This window comes from Canis lupus, chromosome 11 (assembly GCF_011100685.1).
Source record: "Canis lupus familiaris isolate Mischka breed German Shepherd chromosome 11, alternate assembly UU_Cfam_GSD_1.0, whole genome shotgun sequence".
In the NCBI taxonomy this organism is placed as follows: domain Eukaryota; kingdom Metazoa; phylum Chordata; class Mammalia; order Carnivora; family Canidae; genus Canis; species Canis lupus.
The window spans coordinates 26,463,693-26,483,666 of NC_049232.1; the positions used below are offsets into that span (position 1 = coordinate 26,463,693).

At 41.0% G+C, this 19,974-nt stretch overlaps 1 protein-coding gene across 1 annotated transcript in view; it reads left to right on the plus strand.

The window, feature by feature from the left end:
- Positions 1–19,974, plus strand: part of CTNNA1 (catenin alpha 1) — a 186,080-nt gene that overhangs the window by 140,501 nt on the left and 25,605 nt on the right. The window contains exon 10 of the mRNA XM_038552316.1: positions 16,636–16,728. Coding sequence (XP_038408244.1) covers positions 16,636–16,728 — 93 coding nt within the window. The remainder of the gene's footprint in view (positions 1–16,635; positions 16,729–19,974) is intronic.

Consider the following 19,974-nt stretch of genomic DNA (forward strand, 5'->3'; position numbering starts at 1 on the left):
TAACAGGTATTGGTAGTGGCATGGGCTCATTGTGGTCCCTGAGCCTGGTTCCTGAACCTCAGAGGGTAATAAGCCCTTGTCTGTAGTGCTGGAGGGCTCTTTATTTGGGTCTGCTGTGTCCTCCTCATCAACACAACTGACACTTGCTGGGCATCTGCTGTACAACCAGGTGTATGCAAATATAGTGCATTTTCCACAATAGCATTTCTTGGTAAGGAAATAGAGGCTTAGAGAGGTTAAGTCACTTACCTAAGGTTCTCCAGCAGTGAGGGCTGTGCCTTTTGAGCTTGCTAGTGTAGTGGACAGTGAGAAGTGTTATGTGTACCTGGTGGCTCTGGAGATCCTGCTTCAGGAGCATTGTCCATGCTTCTACTTTAAACAGAGGCCCCTTTGAGTTTAGAGTTTGTGTTCCCTAATACAACTCCATTCTGACCTCTTTATCACCCCTTCCTCCCATACTTATATGTGTATTAAATGACACATCCTTTTTATTGCTTGAGGCATAACTAAAGGCTTTGTACTACCACTCTACAAACAGTTGAATTGCATTTATGGTAATAGAGATACTAGAATATATAATTGCATATGTGCTTGAGAAGGAAATGAGTTTTAAAAGTGTTGTAGAAGCCTAAAATTCTTGACTCAAGGCAGAACGTTATTCTTCATTGTCAAGGCTTCTCTTCCCCATAATACTATTATATTATGGTGAACTCTGAACTAGGTAGAGACTTGTTTTAATAAACAAAGGTGAAATACTTCATTTGTTTTGTTATCTCTATACTTTTTGTTTCATTAGTTCCCCTTAAATGGGAGTAAATGTCCGCTGAAATTGGCTTTTGTAGCCATTTGTAGTTTTTTCCTTGGGATTTAGGGGAAGTAAGAGTACTTGAGAAAGTTGAGTAGGGCTAGTGGCCTCGTCAGGAAATGAGAGGCTCAGATTCTGTAGCCACTGAGAATTCTGCCAAATAGGTTTGTGTTTCTAAAATACTGCAGTAAAAAACACGATAAAATAGAATGAAATACTGAAGTAACATTCTGTGCTGACCATGCAGTTAGCACAGACCCCACAGGTAAAGGGCACGATCCCCAACAGGATTGTTCTCACTGTAGATACAAGCGGCCACATGTTCTTTTGACCCAAGTAGCTTTAAATTTAGGAGTTCCCATAACGCCCCTCACATGAATGCTGTACTTCAAATGCCAGCTGCAGGGCAACCGCAGTGGCTCAGTGGTTTAGCGCCGCCTTCAGCCCAGTGCCTGATCCTGGAGACCCCGGGATCGAGTCCCACGTTGGGCTCCCTGAATGGAACCTGCTTCTTCCTCTGCCTGTGTCCCGTCCGCCCCCCCCCCCCCCCGTGTGTGTGTCTCATGAATAAATAAATCTTTAAAAAAAACAAAACAAATCTTTAAAAAGGGGGAGGGGGAATCCCTGGGTGGCTCAGCGATTTAGCGCCTGCCTTTGGCCCAGGGCGCAATCCTGGAGTCCCAGGATCGAGTCCTGCGTCAGGCTCCCGGCATGGAGCCTGCTTCTCCCTCTTCCTGTGTCTCTGCCTCTCTTTTTCTCTATGTCTATCATAAATAAATAAATAAATTTAAACAAAACAAAACAAAAAAAATCAAATGCCAGCTGCAAGCTTGGAGTGTCCCCAGGCTGCCTCCACTTCTGATCAACTGGCTACGAATTTGAGGGCTTCCCATGGCCCACTTGAGGTCTGATAATATGCTAGAACAAATTCTAGAACTCAGGAGAGTGCTATGCTTCCCATAACATACCTAGGGGTCCACTAGGAGTTACCTCATTAGCATAAATTATCAGGGCCAATGAGGAATAATAAAGACATTCCTATCATTAACTAAAGCAATCTCAACCTGGAAGTTTCCTTCCTGGAAACCAAGACAGAGACTGAATATTCTTTAATATACACCTCCCCATCTTGAAGGAATGTGAAATGCCTGGTTGTCCGGTGGATGGCTATGCAGCCATAAAGCCACATGGAAGAGGTAAGACAGGGCTGTTTATTTCCTACAGCCATATTGCATCCTGTTTGTGGCCATTTACCCAGTGACATACCATTTTTCTTACCTGGTTCTTCTTGCATTGTTTTTGTTGTTCTTATCCCTGGAGGTTCTTCCCTTTGGGAGATAGGTTGTCTTTTCTCAGGAATTGGGTCCTTTTCTTCACACCACAGAGAGTGAGTTTTTTTCTCATAGAATCATAGATTCTCATTCTGGTATGTAAATCTCCTTCAATGTAACATTCGTGTATTGTTACTTACATTTTCTTGGACTGCTTCTGTGGGGGGACTTTGCTGGGTTTTCTGGTGGTTGGGAAAGGGAAGCCACAATCTCCTTTTCTGGAACTACTCTGTCTTTTTTTTACTGCTGTACACATGTGAGTTGAGAAGAGCTTTAAGTGTAATTTACATACCTGATTTGGATGAAACAGTATGGAAAAAGAATGTACAATATCTTATTAGCTTTTTGTATTGATGACATGTTGAAATATAATATCTTGAGATTAAAACAGCAAATTTTTTTCTAATTGCATCTTTTTTAATGTGGCTGCTCAAAAAAATTTAAATTCCTAGAACCTTTCAGCTTGCCACTAGAAATCATTCTCTTGATTAAAATAATTCTTAGTATATATTTGGCCATCCAGCCTGTTTATTTTTTTTTCTCTTTTCTCCTAATTTTTTTTCTAATAATTTTTTTATTGGTGTTCAATTTACCAACATACAGAATAACCCCTAGTGCCCGTCACCCAACAGTCTGTTTAGAATGTCTTTATTTTTATCTTGCTCGCTTAATTATCTAGATAACACATGTCTACCTTATTCCTGTATATCCTTTTTGGTAATTTCCATGATCACCCCACTAACATTGGGATAACTATAGGAAAAATAGTTTGTATTCTAGCATCAGCTTTGTGGATTCCAGCTGTCAGCCTCCCACAGGAGATTCTGTTACTGTGCTGTCCAATACTTTTTTTCTTTTTCTATTTCCCAATTTTCCCCATGAATACTTGGATGCTGCTGTGTATCAGATATCCACTCTGTGGGCTTAGATGCACTCCTCTCACATCTGATCCCTATACCGGGTAGTCTTGATATATTGGGTGTTAGAAAATGTTCTCTTCAGCAATGAATTGCAGCCAGGCTTTTCCCAGAACCATTTGGGGATGCTGTGCCATTGTGGTAGGGATCTAGACTCAACATAAAAGCTCTCACCAGCCAGATCTTGTTCAGGGTTACTGTATAACAGCAGTGCTTAGGCTCATTTGCTCATTTGCCCCTTCGCTGTTATCTCAATATTAGAGGTATATCAGGAGTTTTTGAAAGCATCCCTATGGACCAAGGTGCCTGAGGAGAATAAAAGCACCAGATTAGTTGGTGTGGTTTTGGGATACTGCCATTTAAAAATACAGTTATTTATAAAACTTATGAGTTGCATTTTAGAAAATTTGTAAAGTGAAAACACAAAGAAAAAGAGATAACATTTTGGAGGGATCCCTGGGTGGCGCAGCGGTTTGGCGCCCGCCTTTGGCCCAGGGCGCGATCCTGGAGACCCGGGATCGAATCCCACGTCGGGCTCCCGGTGCATGGAGCCTGCTTCTCCCTCTGCCTGTGTCTCTGCCTCTCTCTCTCTCTCTCTGTGACTATCATGAATAAAAAAAAAAAAAAAAAAAAAAAAAAAAAAAGAGAGATAACATTTTGGAGTAGATATATACTTACTTTCTATGTAGGTTGACTTTTGAAAAAAATATACAAAACTGATACGCTTGTTTTATTTGAAGCAAATGATACCTATTTTATTTGAGAGAGAGAGAGCACACCGGGGGGGAGGGGTAGAGGGAGAAGCCGACTCCCCACTCAGCTGGGAGCCCAATATTGGACTTAATACCAGGACCTTGGGATCATGACCTGAGCTGAAGGCAGTCACTTAACTTACTGAGCCACCCAGGTGCCCCAAGGCAAACGATACCATAATGTGTTATGATATAATGTGTTTTCCTCCTGCTTGCCATATCATAGCCATTTTATTGAATTATGAAGTAGTCATTTATAACATTTCTGTTGGTTGCTTACTGGTCCATTTATTTAACTAGTCCTCTGCCATTAGGCATGTAAATTTTTTAGTTTCAGTCTTTCATTATTGCATTAATGTTTTGATAAACATAATTGTGTTTTGGTTTTGGGTTTTTTGTTTTTAAAGATTTTAAAAATTTATTCATGAGAGACAGAGAGAGAGAGAGAGAGGCAGAGACACAGGCAAAGGGAGAAGCAGGCTCCATGCAGGGAGCCCGATGTGGGACTCAATCCTGGGACTCCAGGATCACACCCTGGGCCGAAGGCAGGCGCTAAACCACTGCACCACCCAGGCATCCCATGTTTTTTGCCATGGTTCAACCCAGTTGCTCAAGTCAGGTCATCCTTGATTTGTCTTTTTCCCCTCACATTCCAAATTTAATTTATAAGTCTTCATATTCTATTCTTTATTCCATGATCGCCTCCCTAATCCACGCCATCCTATCTGTTCTGCAATAGCTTCCCAGCTGATTCTTGTTCCTCTCTAGTCTCTTTTTTGCAGAGCAGCCAACATGACCCCTTTAAATCAGATCACATCATTCCTTTGCTTCAGGACCCATTCAGCTGTGGCTTTTTAGACACACTTGAGATAATATCCTAAAAACCCTCCTTTCTTCCTTTCCTTTCCTTTCCTTTCCTTTCCTTTCCTATGGAAGGGGAAGGGGAACGGGAAAGGGTAAATGAAAAGTGAACTGGTCAATTTCACCTTGCCAGTTAAATCTTTCCTTTCATTTCCCTTTCACTTTCCCTTTTACCCTTTCCCTTTCCCTTTCCCTTTCCCTTTCCCTTTCCCTTTCCCTTTCCCTTTCCCTTTCCCTTTCCCTTTCCCTTTCCCTTTTCCTTTCTTTCTTTCGATGTATTTATTTACACACAGAGTGCATGTGTGGGAGAGCAGTTGGGGGCAGGGGAAGGAACAGGGGCAGAAGGAGAGAGAATCTTAAGCAAGCTGCATACTCAGCTCAGAGCCTGATATGGGGCTGTCTCATGACCTCGAGACCATGACCTAAGCCAAAACCAAGAGTCAGTCCCTTAATTGACTGAGCCACCCAAGCCCCCCCTAAAACCACATTGTGAACTGTAGTACATAAGGTACCCTGCCTGCCTTTCCAACTGCCTCTAGTCTTTCTCTTCTTCTTTTTGTCCAAACCCCCCACCCCCACCCCTGCCTTTAAAAAGATTTTTTTCCACATGAACACTTGGGTGCTGCTATTGTATGATAGCTACCCCTTGGGGTTAGATGCACTCTTCTCACATTTGATCCCTAAACTGCATGATCTGATTTATTGGGTGTTAGAAAATGTGTTCTTCATCACTGAAGTGAAGCCAAACATCATATCACCACCTTATGTCCTCTGCACTGCCTGGGCTCTCTGCCTAGAATGTTCTATCCATTTATCTTCTCACCCTCAGGTTTCTGCTCAAATGTCACCTCTGCAGAGAGGCTTCTGGATCCCTCATCCTCTCCGTTCCACCTTCCACCATTTTTTTTTAAACCTATCACCTGTTTTATAGCTTCCCTAGCATTTTTCACTATTTGAAATTATTGGGTCTGTTTGGCTTTCTTATTTTTCTGTTCCCTACTTCATTCTCAAGGAATGTAAATTCTTTGAGAACATGGGCCTAGAACAGTGCCTGGAACATAGTAGGTGCTCTCACTAACTACTAGTTGAATGAATGTACTAGAACTTAGGTGCTTAACCTTCAGATCACCAGACCACCGTCCCCCAGGATTCTCAGTCACTGGTCTCAGGACCGTACTTTGAGAAATGCAGAGCTGTATGTTATGACCGAACATCACTGTTATTGAGCCCGATTTTCTTCTCTAGTGTTTGTAATATTTATACAAAAGAGCATCATAATACATCATTCCGTATAATGTATGCATGAAGGGATGAATTGTAAAATTTGGGGGGATGTGAAGATGAAGGAGAAAATTTTGAAACTTTTTAAAGATGAGTTGATATTGAGCAATATTTTTGTTTGCTAGCACAAAGCTTTCTAAAACGTATAGCAGGGACGCCTGGGTGGCTCAGCGGTTTGGCACCTGCCTTCGGCCCAGGGTGTGATCCTGGAGACCAGGGATCGAGTCCCATGTTGGGCTCCCTGCATGGAGCCTGCTTCTCTCTCTGCCTCTCTCTGTATCTCTCATGAGTAAATAAATAAAATCTTTAAAAAAAAAAAAAAAAAAAAAAAAAGTAAAGCAAATTTCTTATAGTAAAGGGAGGAAAAAAAATTGTGAAAGATTCTTACGACAGATATTTATAGTGTTCCTGATATGTCCCAGTCACTGTTCTAGGCCCTGGGGAGATAGTAATGAATAAAACAAAAATCCCCACCCCCATGAAGGGTTATGCTCTACTAGAGAGAGAAAGACAAAATAATTTATATAGTGTGTTTATTTTGTATAATGTGTTATAAACGGCACTGAGATGATACGTGAAAAAAGTTATCCATTTTATCAGCATTTTAAATGGAAGCTGAGCTAAAACTGCTATTTAAGTAGCATTTTAATACATGACCAAAATAAAATTGGAGCAGATGTGTTGGCACTTGCTAACTTGGTTTTTGGAAGTCTTATTTATTGCTTTAATAGAAATACTTTTTTTCCAGAGCAAGTAAAATAATATAAAAAGGTTATGCTTTAATTTGGGGTGTCACGTAAAGTTACTTCAAATATATAAATAGTTTCTGAGTAGTATTAGGGATAACACCCACTTAAAAATAGAAACCTTTTATGGTGCCTTCTTTGTATATTACAGTGTAGAAATACAAGATTAATATCACAAATAAAGACCATATACTGACTCTTAAGGTTTTACAAGCAGGAGAAAATTTCTCCAGCTCCTCTGTGTGCACCCATTTAGTGTCCAAAAGGCTGTGTGGAGCCGGCTGCCAATTGGATCTTTACTAAATTACACTGTGTTTTATTTGAAAAAGCAAATAACGGAGTGTTTGCTGTGAAGTAGTTCTTAACTTACTTTCTCAGGTTCTGGCTAGGACTTCTGCCTGTCTCATACCACATTTGTCAGTGGATTCTATTACCACATGGTATGGAAGTCCCTTTTCTTATGTGAGGAATGTACAGAGGTTGTGTGTCCCCAAGGTCAGTGAGTAAGGGAGTGAGAGCTGAGGGTCATAACTGGTGAGCTGGGTGATGCTTCTTTTCACCATTTTTTTTTTCCTGCTCTGCAGTTTAGCACTGAGGGCTTTTCTTTCATCTTATGAAAGGGCAAGGCTGTGCTTCAGGATAACGATAACAGCTTTTATACTTGACTCTTCCTCCCATATCAAGTTAATGATTTCTTTATGTCGCTCTTCAATTTAAAGTGTATTGAGGTAAAAAATTTATTTTGTTGGAAATATTAACCTTTTTGTCAATAATGCAACACCCGTGTGTCCATTTTAATTGCTTCATTCTTTGCCTACCTCCTTTGGCTGTGAGCAGCTTAATAGCTAAAGAGCAATCAGTTTTCCCTTTTAATTTTGCTTTTTTCTAAGTCCTTTTTCAATTTCATGAATTGAGAGTGAAATAGGGAAAATGCCATTCACGAGATCTTGCCTATAAAAACTATGTATCATTTAGTATCCCTTTCTCCACAGCCCCAGAGCTTGCATTAAAATAGGTCTCTTGGGCAGCCTGGGTGGCTCAGTGGTTTAGTGGTTTAGCGCCGCCTTCAGCCTAGGGCGTGATCCTGGAGACCCAGGATGAAGTCCCATGTCAGACTCCCTGCATGGAGCCTGCTTCTCCCTCTCCCTCTGCCTGTGTCTTTCTCTCTGTGTGTCTGGTGAATAAATAAAATCTTAAAAAAATAAAATAGGCCTCTTATTTTAATGAACTTGCTACAATTAGATTGTATCTCATTCCTTGTTTTGTGTATTAAGAACCAAAAAGTAAATGTAACTGGTATGCTTTTGAATTTTGAGTTGGATTATCATTACTTGTTGCATTGCCCCATGCTCCATCTGCACCCCAAAGTACTTCCCATTATGCAAGACTTAATGGCTTTAATGAGTCTTTTTACTGCAAATCAAATGATCTGCATTATTACTTATATTCTGTGGTTTGCTGATAATGCACAGTAGAGTAGCCCTGAAGAAGGCTCTTTAAGGAGTATTTGAATTGAACACTGACCTTATATGGTCCACCTGTGACATCTTCAGTATTTTATCAGAGCTTCTGTATAATACTGTAGACTGAAATTCTTGTAAATAGCAAATGAAACGAAGCTTCATTTTCTTAGGACTGTAGTATGTTAAAAGAAGTTGGTGTTCTTGGGGGGTGGGGAGGAATGCTGACTTTGGATTCCAAAAGAATTTGCTAAGCCTGTTGAGCTGGTCTGCTCACATTTTCAAAGGTCTATAAATTCAGATGCATGAGGCTATGCAAAACAAGTGTCTTGCGTGTACTATTTTAACACGTCATACCCAAAACAAGTGTTGTTGGCTGAGCTTAACCACCTAGTCAAATTTTAGGATGGTCTTGTGAAGGTAGTAGAGGAACCTTGTTTTCAGGGAACATCCAGATTCTTTTCTCTTGGAGCATCAGTAGGAATGACCAAGGAAGCATTCATTGCCCATTCTTCACCCTGCTCTAGAAGTGTTGGCATATCACTAGAGCTGATGAACTGATGTTTAGGCAGACACCCTATCTAGCTGTACTGAGAAATTACTCAGGCAGTTAGAAATAGGAACTTTTAAAGTGTACGTACGATAACAAAATAAATAGAAATTATTATTGTATCATCTGGGTGGTGATTTACAATTAAAGCCTTTAGAGGGGATCCCTGGGTTGCTCAGTGGTTTGGCACCTGCCTTCGGCCCAGGGCATGATCCTGGAGTCCCAGGATCGATTCCCACGTCGGGCTCCCTCCATGGAGCCTCCTTCTCCCTTTGCCTGTGTCTCTGCCTCCCTCTGCTCTCTGTCTCTCATGAATGAATAAATAAAATCTTAAAAAAAAAAAAAAAGCCTTTAGAAAAGTACCAAATAGCCAAACTGTTTAAAATAGTTCATGATATTTTAATAAAGTCACAGTTTCGGGATCCCTGGGTGGCGCAGCGGTTTGGCGCCTGCCTTTGGCCCAGGGCGTGATCCTGGAGATCCGGGATCGAATCCCACGTCAGGCTCCCGGTGCATGGAGCCTGGTTCTCCCTCTGCCTGCGTCTCTGCCTCTCTCTCTCTCACTGTGTGCCTATCATGAATAAATAAAAAAAAATAAAAAAAAATAAAGTCACAGTTTCTAATCCTGTTACTAGAAATGCTTGTATTTATATCCTGCCTCTTCCTAAAATTAGATTTGATAAGGCTCATTTCAAATAAAGATATACATCATAAAATAATGTAGATGTAGAAAATCAGAACCTATGAAAAGAATAATAGTGTTGAACCATAATTACAATGACTGCATTTGGATTTGGCGAGGAACTTCCTGGTAGCAAGGGGGGGGGGATGAAACAATGAATTGTTTAGTTCCTGTCTTTTTTTTTTTTTTTTTTTCCCTTTTAGGACTATTTATTTATTTGACAGATTGAGAGAGCACAAGCATGGGGAGTGGCAGAGACTGAGGGAGAAGCAGCGACCCTGGTGACACAGGGCTCAAGGCTCCATCCCAGGACCCTGGGATCATAAACTGAGCCAAAGGCAGACACTTAGCCGGCTGAGCCACTCAGTTGCCCCACTCCTTGTCTTTAGAATGGAGGGAAGATGCCCATTTTTTCATGGGAAATAAATCTACCCTACCCTAAACAATGTGAAAAGAATGCTTACATGGGGGATCCCTGGGTGGTGCAGCGGTTTAGCGCCTGCCTTTGGCCCAGGGCGCGATCCTGGAGACCCGGGATCGAGTCCCATGTCGGGCTCCCGGTGCATGGAGCCTGCTTCTCCCTCTGCCTCTGTCTCTGCCTGTCTCTCTCCTGTGTGCCTATCATAAATAAATAAATAAATTAAAAAAAAGAAAAAGAATGCCTACATGGGTCTTTTATATATTTATATATAAAGATTTAATGATTAAATAGATAGGGCCTCAACATTTTATTATCTAAAACGCTGACAGATTCCACATGACTCTTTTTTTATTCTCGTAATCTCTTAAAAGGCAAGGTCATATCATTCAGTTGCCACTGAGTTAAGATGCAAAGAGCTGTGATCTGGTGAGGTGCCTAGCATGTGGTCTTCAGCCTCCCAGTGACAATATTGGGGAGGACAGAGGGCTGTGAGTCCGGTGCTTCCTTTTGATCATCCCAGTATAGCTTTCTCCTTTCTTTTTAAAAATGGTGTACAACCTTTGTTTATGTTTTATTTTATTTTTAAAGATTTTATTTATTTATTCATATGAGAGAGAGAGAGAGAGAGAGGGGCAGAGACACACAGAGTGAGAAGCAGGCTCCATGCAAGGAGCCCGTCGAGGGACTTTATCCCAGGACTCCAGGATTACCCTTGGGCCAAAGGCAGGTGCCAAACCGCTGAGCCACCCAGGGATCCCCTTTGTTATGTCTTAAATGTATTTTATAAAGAGCATATGTTTACTTTTTTATTACTCAGTTTAGCTGGATTTTTTTTTCCAGTTAGAGAGTTTTGTACATACACATTCATTACCTTTATGATATGTGGATTGATTTGTACCATTGCATTTTGTTCTTTCTCCTTAACCCTCAGTTTCCATCCCTCCTCTGTTTCTAAGTATCTTTCCTCTTTTGGATTGATTGAGCCCTCTCACCTCGTATTTTTTTCCCCTTCTTCTTTGTAAGTGGTAAACTGTTTTATTTGTAGTGGCTGGGGGTGTTACAGCATGCATGTTTAAACTCAGAGGTTTAGGTTAATCAGTATCTTCTCCTCTTTCTGAAATAATGTCAGAATTTTAGAATGCTTTAACTTCCATCATTCTCCAATTCAAGTATTACTGTTGTCCAGTACTTTGGTTCTTTTAAGCTTTAGCCCCATTGATGTTTCTGTATTCATTTTTTTAACTTTGCTGAAATTGTACTTGATAGATTATTTTCATTGCTTCTCCTTTCTTCTCGCATGTTGTTAAGCCTTCGATCTGGAATTACTTCCCTTCTTCCTGAAGCATTTTTGTTAGAGACTCTTAGCTAGGGGAAAGATCTGTCTGGTGTAAATGCTATCAACTTGTTTTGGGTTTTTGTTGTCTTAATATTTTTATTGTGCCCTACGTGTTGGAAAAATAATTTCATTGAATGTACAGTCCTAAGATGATCTCTGCATGATGAGCACTCCCCCTACCCCCATCCCCCTCCTGCCATGATTTGAAGATATTATTTCCCCATCTCTGGCTTCCATTGTTGCTATTGAGAAGTCAGCATTCAATCTTACTGAGCTTGCTTTGTGAATAATTTGTATTAACTTTGACTGTTTTAAAGATCTTGTCTTTGTTGTTGTAAAGCTTCACTATAGTATGTCCAGGTATGGATTTTATTCACCTTGCTTAAAATTTGTCTACTGAAATCTGAAACTATATTTCATCCACTCTGACAAATTTTTAACCGATACCTCTTTCACTGTTGCTGCTCCCCCATTCTCTGTCTTTCCTTATGAATCCCTCATAGTTGAATAGTAGACCACAGTCTAACTGCACATCTCTTAATTCCATGCTTCGTTTCCATAAATAATTTGTTCAGTTTGACTTTACAGATTAATAATTCTCTAACAGTATTTAGTCGATATTATTTTCAACTTCTAGAAGTTACTAATTTTCTCTAGAAGTTCTACTTTGATCCTTCTCCCAATATGTCTAGGCATTTTTGAATACGTTTTCCTTTGCGTACTTTTTCTTTTAACACGAGGAACATATTTTTTAATACTCCAGTTTTGATCATTTGAATATCTGCAGTCATGGATCTGATTACACAATTGTTTAGCTTACTCCTGCCCAAGATAGCTTATTTCTTGTGTACATCTTGCATTTTTTATAGTAAATTAACATTCCTGGCATTTTGCATAGGAGAATTCTTTGAGACCAGGATTTAGACTGTCTTCCATCAGAGAAAATTTCCATTTATGTTTGCTCCTGCCAGTTGTTTAGGGATACCGCTAACACATAACCAGATCAGAGACATTTACCTCATGAGGGCCATGGTGTTGACCCATTAAAAACCCAAATTCTGATCATAGAATGGCTCATACTGTATTTCTCTTATTCACCACCCCGGTATAAACAGTTTCCAGTGTTTGCTTTTTCCTCTTTGAATTTCTGCCTTCTCATAGCCAGCTTTGGATAATTTTCCTTAATTAATTAATTACCTGGTTAGCCCTGCATTTAAAAAACAAAACAAAATACAAGTTTTGTTTTTAAGATTTTATTTATTTATTAATGAGAGAGACACAAAGAGAGGCAGAGACACAGGCAGAGGGAGAAGCAGGCTCCCTGCAAGGAGCCAGATGTAGGACTTGATCCTGGCACTCTAGGATTAGGCCCTGGGCGAAGGCAGGCACTCAATCGCTAAGCCACCCAGGTGTCTCCAGACCAAGATTTTTTGAGGTATAAATTATAGGCTATGAACTTCACCTTCACTCCTTTTTTTAAGTATACAATTCAGTGATTTTTACTAAATTTACAGAAGAATGCAGCCGGTACCACAATTCAGTTTTGAATTTTTCTGTCTTCCATGCTTGCTTCATTTTTTAGTGCCTCATCCTCTGTTCCGTCATCATGTCGCTTGTGGATTTGGGAGTAATTAGTAGAACTGGTTCTGAAATTTAGATGATGTGCAGTTGGGACTTCTCACTTAATGCATGGCAGGTTTGGAAAGTTGGGTTATTGTTATTCTGCACTTTTTTTTGAGAGATCATACTCAGCCATTTTAAAGAGGATAACGTAGGTGGTAGCTTGACCCAAAGCCATAATGGTGAGTAACTTAGGTTTTGAGCTTCAATCTCTTCAGCCTTATGGTTGTGGTATCACTACTTAGACTTCAAAGCTCCCTTTTCCAAAGTACTTCTCACTTGTTTCTCTCCCACAAAATGGGTATAGGCTATTATTAGGTCATTAATAGTTCCTTAATTTATTACCCCAAACAAAAAGAAATCTTCAGTTTCTTCAGATGCTCCAGAATAAAGGGCAGTGGAGCACCTCAGCCAAATATGAATGAGAAGTAGTTACTCAAGGCAGTGGGAAACAACTAGTATTTAAACAAACTTCAGTTTCATTTAAAGTCATTAATACATGTATAATAGAGAATTGTCAAAATAGGGTGTTTTTCTACTATAGAACTTCATAAATTTTATTTCATAGAAGAAAATCTAGTATAAAGGTAGAGTTTTCCTAAATGTCTGAAAAGTTGTCTTTTCTGTAATGTCTAGATGTTATATTTATTGGCTGACACAGCCTGGCTGTGACTTTTTTTTTCCCTCCACAGTGTAAGTTGTTACTGCAGTACTCCTGAAACCAGCAAAAATTGAGGGCTTTTTGTTTTGTTTTGTTTTTTGTTTTGTTTTGTCTTGTTTTAAATCACGGAGTTGCTGGTTTTCTGAAATGTTCTGCTCTTCTACAGGGCCCAAATTTACACAGTATAGGCGTAAGTAGTGCAAGAGGCCTTCATGATTTCAAAGCTAGTGGTCAGACAATCTTAAATCTTAGCCCACTTCTTGCATTAACAGGAATCAAAGACGTTTAAATTGTGAATACACAAGTTACTGTGATAGCAGAAAGACATTTATTCTCACAGCCAATACAGAGGTACTTAGAGTGCTGTGCCAGGTTCTCTACAAGTTAGCTGCTAAGTATTTTTATTTTAAACTTCAGAATCTTACTCAGTTTCAGTATTAATTACTCTCCCAAATTTCTAGAGCTCCAGAAGGATACATTAAGGGAAACCTGTCTCCTCACCCTCAGCTCTCACTGTAGTCCAGCCTGGAGGTAGTAGATGAGGTTAACCTCTTGAGTCTCTCTGAGAGCTGCAGAGCTACGGTTGAGATGTTGCACTTGCAAATTTGTCATTGTTAGAAGTGAGTAGCCCTGTCCCTGAAGGGTGAATAGAAGCTCATTCATCTGGAGAAGACTGTCAGTGACAGGCTCCCGCTTCCTCCTCCCCAGCCAGGCAGGGTGGCCTCCTGAAACAGGCAATGTACTCTTGGAGAACATTACTGCCTCAGCAGTGCATCAGAAACCATTTTAAGTAATGTTTTAAAATAAAGAACAAGTCTTCCATAACCATTATTTTAGGGTTTGCATTAGAAAACAGGAAAGATGGTTCACAGAAGTTAGCCATTTCAGTCCTAGCCACACACCATGCTCAAGTGTCTCATCTGCAGTTATGGTAGTTTACATAATCTTTGCTACTTAATTTAAGTATTTTTCTAGGTTTTACAGATTCATAAAATTGGGAGAGTATAAACTGAGGTAAAGTTGTGGTAGTAATGACTAGAGAATGGAAGATAGAAACACAGTGACAGACCTTCCTGAATTTAACACTTGGCTGGCCTCCCAAGTTGCAGGAGTGGTGTGGGGATGCTGGGTGTTTGTATGCTCACTTCGCCGGGAATTGTCATTAGTCCTAAACTGCTAATTCAGTGATGAACCTTCCAATTTTACATTTGTTTTTCAAAATGTCTTTTTAAGGAATTGAAGCAATAGGAGTTACAGATTCATGAACATGTCTAATTTAAGCTTTACCCTTCACTGTAGCATCATAAAATGTACATTTGAGGAATAATGTTTTTTAAAAGTTTCATATTCAATGAAATACAGTTTTGGTCATGTTTTGCAGTAATTTTTTTTAAGAGAGGGAAACAGTGCGGGGGGGGGGGGGTGGCAATGGAAGAGGGAGAGAGAATCTTAGCAGACTCCCTGCTGAGCACAGAGCCCAGTCAGAGCCCAACACTGGGCTCCATCCCACGACCTTGAGATCATGACCTGAGCTGAAACCCAGAGTGGGCAGCTTACCTAACTGAGCCACCCAGGCACTTCTGCAGTAACCTGTAAACAAATAGAAATCTACAGCCAACTTTATCTGTTACCATTGTGAAGACTAGTGCCTTGTTGCCCAGGTCCAGTTGCTATTAGAAAGTGGAACTGTAATCTTTAGAGGGAGTATAAATGTTAGTTCTTTATAGGATTTTGAAGGCCCCTAAACATTAAAGATCTGATTTAATTTTTCATTTCCTTACATGTTATGTTTAAATTGCACATTATTTCTTTTGTTTCTTCTTATGGTTAGTCATTGCTGGATCCTGATAGTGAACAGGCTTACAGAAAGCTTATAATCCCTAAACATACTACTGCAAATAACAGCCATAATAGTATGTAATTTTTCTTGTGCCTTTATATGCTTACGTCAGGTAAAGGAGTGAAAATCAAAGGTTATTGCCCTTGCCCTTGTTTACTCTGGCATTTAAGCTCCCAGAAAGTGCCTCTGCCATTCAGCTGCCTGCACCTCTGTCATTTATAACTCTATTTGCAACTGGGGGAAAGATGTGTCTTAGCGCTGTGTGTATTCATTTGGTCCTTGGGATTGCTAATGGAATTGGCAAGCCTGTTCATTTAGAAACATGGGTAAGTGATCACAACCCTCACAGTTGCTACAGAGTGGCTTTCTCAGCAGCAGCAGGGCCTCCACAGAGCAAGTATGATACAACTTGGGAAGATTGTTCCTGGCTACCTGAGCAGAGTCAGGAAGATGCTTGGGTGGGAAGGAAAGGATTAGTTCAGATGAGGCAGTACCATTCAGAAAAGAGTTGAGCAGTCAGTGCTTTGAAAAATGCAGTCAAAGGACAGTTTTGCTCTTAACTATAGGACATCATCCCTATTTTGTTTTACATTTCTGGTGAAGATGGTCTTGGGTATATCTTGATGTTGTCTTAACACTATTTTCCTTTTTTTTTTTTTTTTTTAAGATTTTATTTATTCATGAGAGAGAGAGAGAGAGAGAGAGAGGCAGAGACACAGAGACACAGGCAGAGGGAGAAGCAGGCTCCCCACAGGGTGGAACTTCATCCCAGGACTCCAGGATCATGCCCCGGGCCGAAGGTGGCGCCAAACCGCCAAGCCACCCCGGCTGCCCTTAACACTATTTTCTTAGGTGAAAAATAGCTTTGTGTTCAAGTAAAACTCCTCTTGGCTTAGTAAGCATCCATTCACCCGTCACATGAGAATAGCAACTCAGAATTTCTATTTCTTCAACAACAGCTGCGTAGTATATTTTTATTTGAGAATACCAACTATTCTTTCTTGATGCCCTTGGTTCCTTAGCTTTTCTCATGTTGTTGTCTGTACCATGAGAACCTCTTACTGAAGCTGCTGTTGGAGCAGGTTAGAGCACATGTAAAGCCTGAGTTATATGCCCTGAAATCTCTAAGGTTCTGCCACCAGTTACAGTGTGACCTTTGTTACAAGTCTATATAATCTCTTTAGCACAGAGATTTTAAAAAATTAATTTATCTTCCAAAGTAGGTAACCAATCTATGAGAAGTTAAACACCATTGGTGCTCTTGGCATGTGTTCTGTAGAAGATCAGGGGTGGGAGTAGGTATACCTGTGTTTTCTTTAGGGATCAAAAGGAAAATCTTCAAAGATCTTTTTATGGTGTTCCTTTCTTCTAGGTTGCCAACTTGGCCTGTTCCATCTCAAACAATGAAGAAGGTGTAAAGCTTGTTCGAATGTCAGCAAGCCAACTAGAAGCCCTCTGTCCTCAGGTAAGGTATGACCATGAATGTTTATGATACCACCAAATTGGATTTCGGTTACAGTGGAGATGAGGTTTGTTTTTTTTAGTTTTGTTTTTAGGATTTTACATGGAAGTCTTGTGGGGTACAGAACACCAATCCAGAGTTCACATAGCTTGGAGAAATTTGTGTTTAACTTCAAATGACATTTCCCTGAGGCATCACATGTTACTGTCCCCTTGCCCTTCATTTAAAATACATAGTGTGCTTCACTGCTGGTAAATGGAGGGGGATAGTGACCACAGTATTTGGTCTGTATCCTCCTTGAGAGAGGGCCATCTACAATATCTGGCAGTCCTGAAATTTGGGTAGTTCTCCTATGAGCATGAAGGAGTAACAGCCACCCTCCTATACTTCTTCTTTTTTACAATTTTTTAAAAAAGATTTTATTTATTTATTCATGAGATAGCAGAGAGAGAGCGAGCGAGGCAGAGACACAGGCAGAGGGAGAAGCAGGCTCCATGCAGGGAGCCTGACCTGGGATTCGATCCCAGGTGTCCAGGATCACACCCTGAGCTGAAGGCGGTGCTAAACCACTGAGCCACCTGGGCTGCCCTCCTATACTCCTTCTTAATGCCTCGGATTTGGATCTCTGTGTTGGAGAGAACAGGATTCAAGACCCACAACCATTACTCTGTAATGTCCTAAAGTAGCATTCTGATACAGATAGTAATAATGTAATCCAGCCTGCTCCTGAATTATAAAAGCTCAAGAACTTTTCTCCATTTATAATGGCATATTGGAAGACTAGTGATTAGGCTAGGTTAAACACCTGGGACTCTTAAGACTCTGAAGCTGGGGATCCCTGGGTGACTCAGTGGTTTGGTGCCTGCCTTCAGCCCGGGGCATGATCCTGGAGTCCTGGGATCGAGTCCTGTGTGTCGGGCTCCCTGCATGGGGCCTGCTTCTCCCTCTGCCTGTGTCTCTGCCTCTCTCTGTGTCTCTCATGAATAAATAAATAAAATCTTAAAAAAAAAAAAAAAAAAGATTCCAGCTTCTAGAAGAACAGTTGCTTTTTGTTAAATGCCCAGTGTGTTGCCTGCCTCCTGTGAGAGGAATGGGCTGTGTCTGTGGGGCCTGAAGCTCCTTGACAGTCCCAGGTGTTCTTAAACAATATAAGTGCCGTTTTCCATGGAAAGAGGTTCCCTCTCCGATTTCTCACTTCGAGACTGCTCATTAGAGTTCCAAGGATTTACATTTACTCTCTAAATGTCCTGCCAGATGGCAGTGGCCACAGATAAAGAGAAACAAAGCAGAGGGGCTGGAATAACAAAAGAGAGGTCCCAGGAATGCAGTTTCTATGTTAGTCTGCAACCAGCTTTAAAATATTTTGAGGGCAGCCCCGGTGGCTCAGTGGTTTGGCGCCACCTTCAGTCCAGGGCGTGATCCTGGAGACCCGGGATCGAGTCCCACATCGGGCTCCCTGCATTGGGCCTGCTTCTCCCTCTGCCTGTGTGTGTGTCTCTCTCTCTGTGTCTCTATGAATAAATAAATAAAATCTTAAAAAAATATATTTTGAGATCTCATTCATGTAAATAATTCCTGACAATCAAGCTAGGCCACCACAATGAGTAGCACCTGGTTATTAATCTGGGCTCCTAACTGGTGCACAGGTTTAGGGCATTTGTTCCTATCTCACCCATGTGGATCTAGCGTGTCAGTGAGAGTTGGTTTGTCTAAACACTAGTATGATGGGCTGATTGTGAATCCATATTATATTATGGGCATCTTTCCTGTTTTAATCCAGTCATGAAATCTGGTAGGAATTGGTAGCTGCTGTAAAGATAAAAACCACAATGGATTGAGTCACCTGTAGAAAGTTCATGGATGACCGAGTATATGAAGTAAATTTAGAGTAGATTCCTAACATTTGGCTTCCTTTTCTCAAGTTTGCCATTTTACCCTATCAGCACTTTGTTTTTAATGTCCTTGGTTCTCCATTTGGTTTTGAAATGCTTGAAAAGTGACAATACTTTCACATACCAGCTGAAACAGATGGTAACATACGCTGATCACACCTACCAAGATTATTTATATAAATGATCTTAAAGCTTAGGAGAAAAATTGTGTGGAGAGTCTTGTAGTTCATAATGAAATGTTGGTGTGCATAAATCATGTGTGGCGGGGGGCCATGTTGCACTGGTTTGAGTTTGCCCTCAGAGAGCAGTGTTTCTGCCTCTCTTGGGTGGTTTCATTTCTCCTGCTAGGACAAACCCTCTAGGAGAGTAGGCCTAAACTATGCCCAGATCACACTTGGTATTGAGTGTATGTTCTGGATACAAAGAGGTTTCTCTAAGTGTGTTGCTTACCCCCCAGACCCTGGCTTAGGTTCATTCCTGCCCATGCGCACAAGCAGGGCTGGGCAGGCTCACGATTGCAAATAGAGCAGATATTTGCAGGCATGGCAGGGACAAACTGTGCCATTTCTACGTGGGGCAGCTGCAACTCTTCTCCAGCCCATTGTTGTTAGGTCCTTTTCATTATTTTTAAAGAGAAGTCAGCAATTGAGATTTTTCTGTCCAGTCTCCATTTTAAATGATTGGTAACTAATGAAAAGTTATGAAATTCTTTGAGGATGGCAAAGAATTACGCTCTTCTGGGACTGCATCTGGCTTTATCTGGCCCATGTGTTGCACCCTCAGAGGACCTCTTCTTCAAAGGATCTGGTGGCCATCCCTCTGAGAAAGAGGGTTTTCAGTGAAGCCTTCTCCTCAGTCTTGATCCTGATGTGGGAAGCAATCTCCAGCACCAGGGCCCTTGTCCTGAGGTCTTCCCGTCCACAGTCAGTGGCTTGTTTGATAAACAGAGTCGAAGCAAGTTAATCCACTAGGCTAAATAGTGTGCCAGGAGTTTAAGGTCGGGTTTAATTAATATGCTATAGTGTGTAGACTGTATAGTGTGTAGACTGTTCCTAGGGAGTATCTTTCTTTATTGTGAGATTGCTGTCGGTATCTGGCCCCAGGATGGAGCACGTGTGACGTGTTTCCAGGCTATTTTTGTGCCTCTCATACAGGCTGTTGCATTTAGGAAGCCCACTCCCCTGTGCAGGGGGTGCCCTCTGTGCATAACTACGCTGGGGGCTGCTTTTCTCTGGCTCCACCTATAGTTCAGAGTTGGCTCCTAGACCTTATTATTCCTTTCTGAAAGGGAGAGATGATAGATGGAACTTCTAAAGGAACTTTTCCCCCATTTTGGGGTTCACCCCATAGCACATTA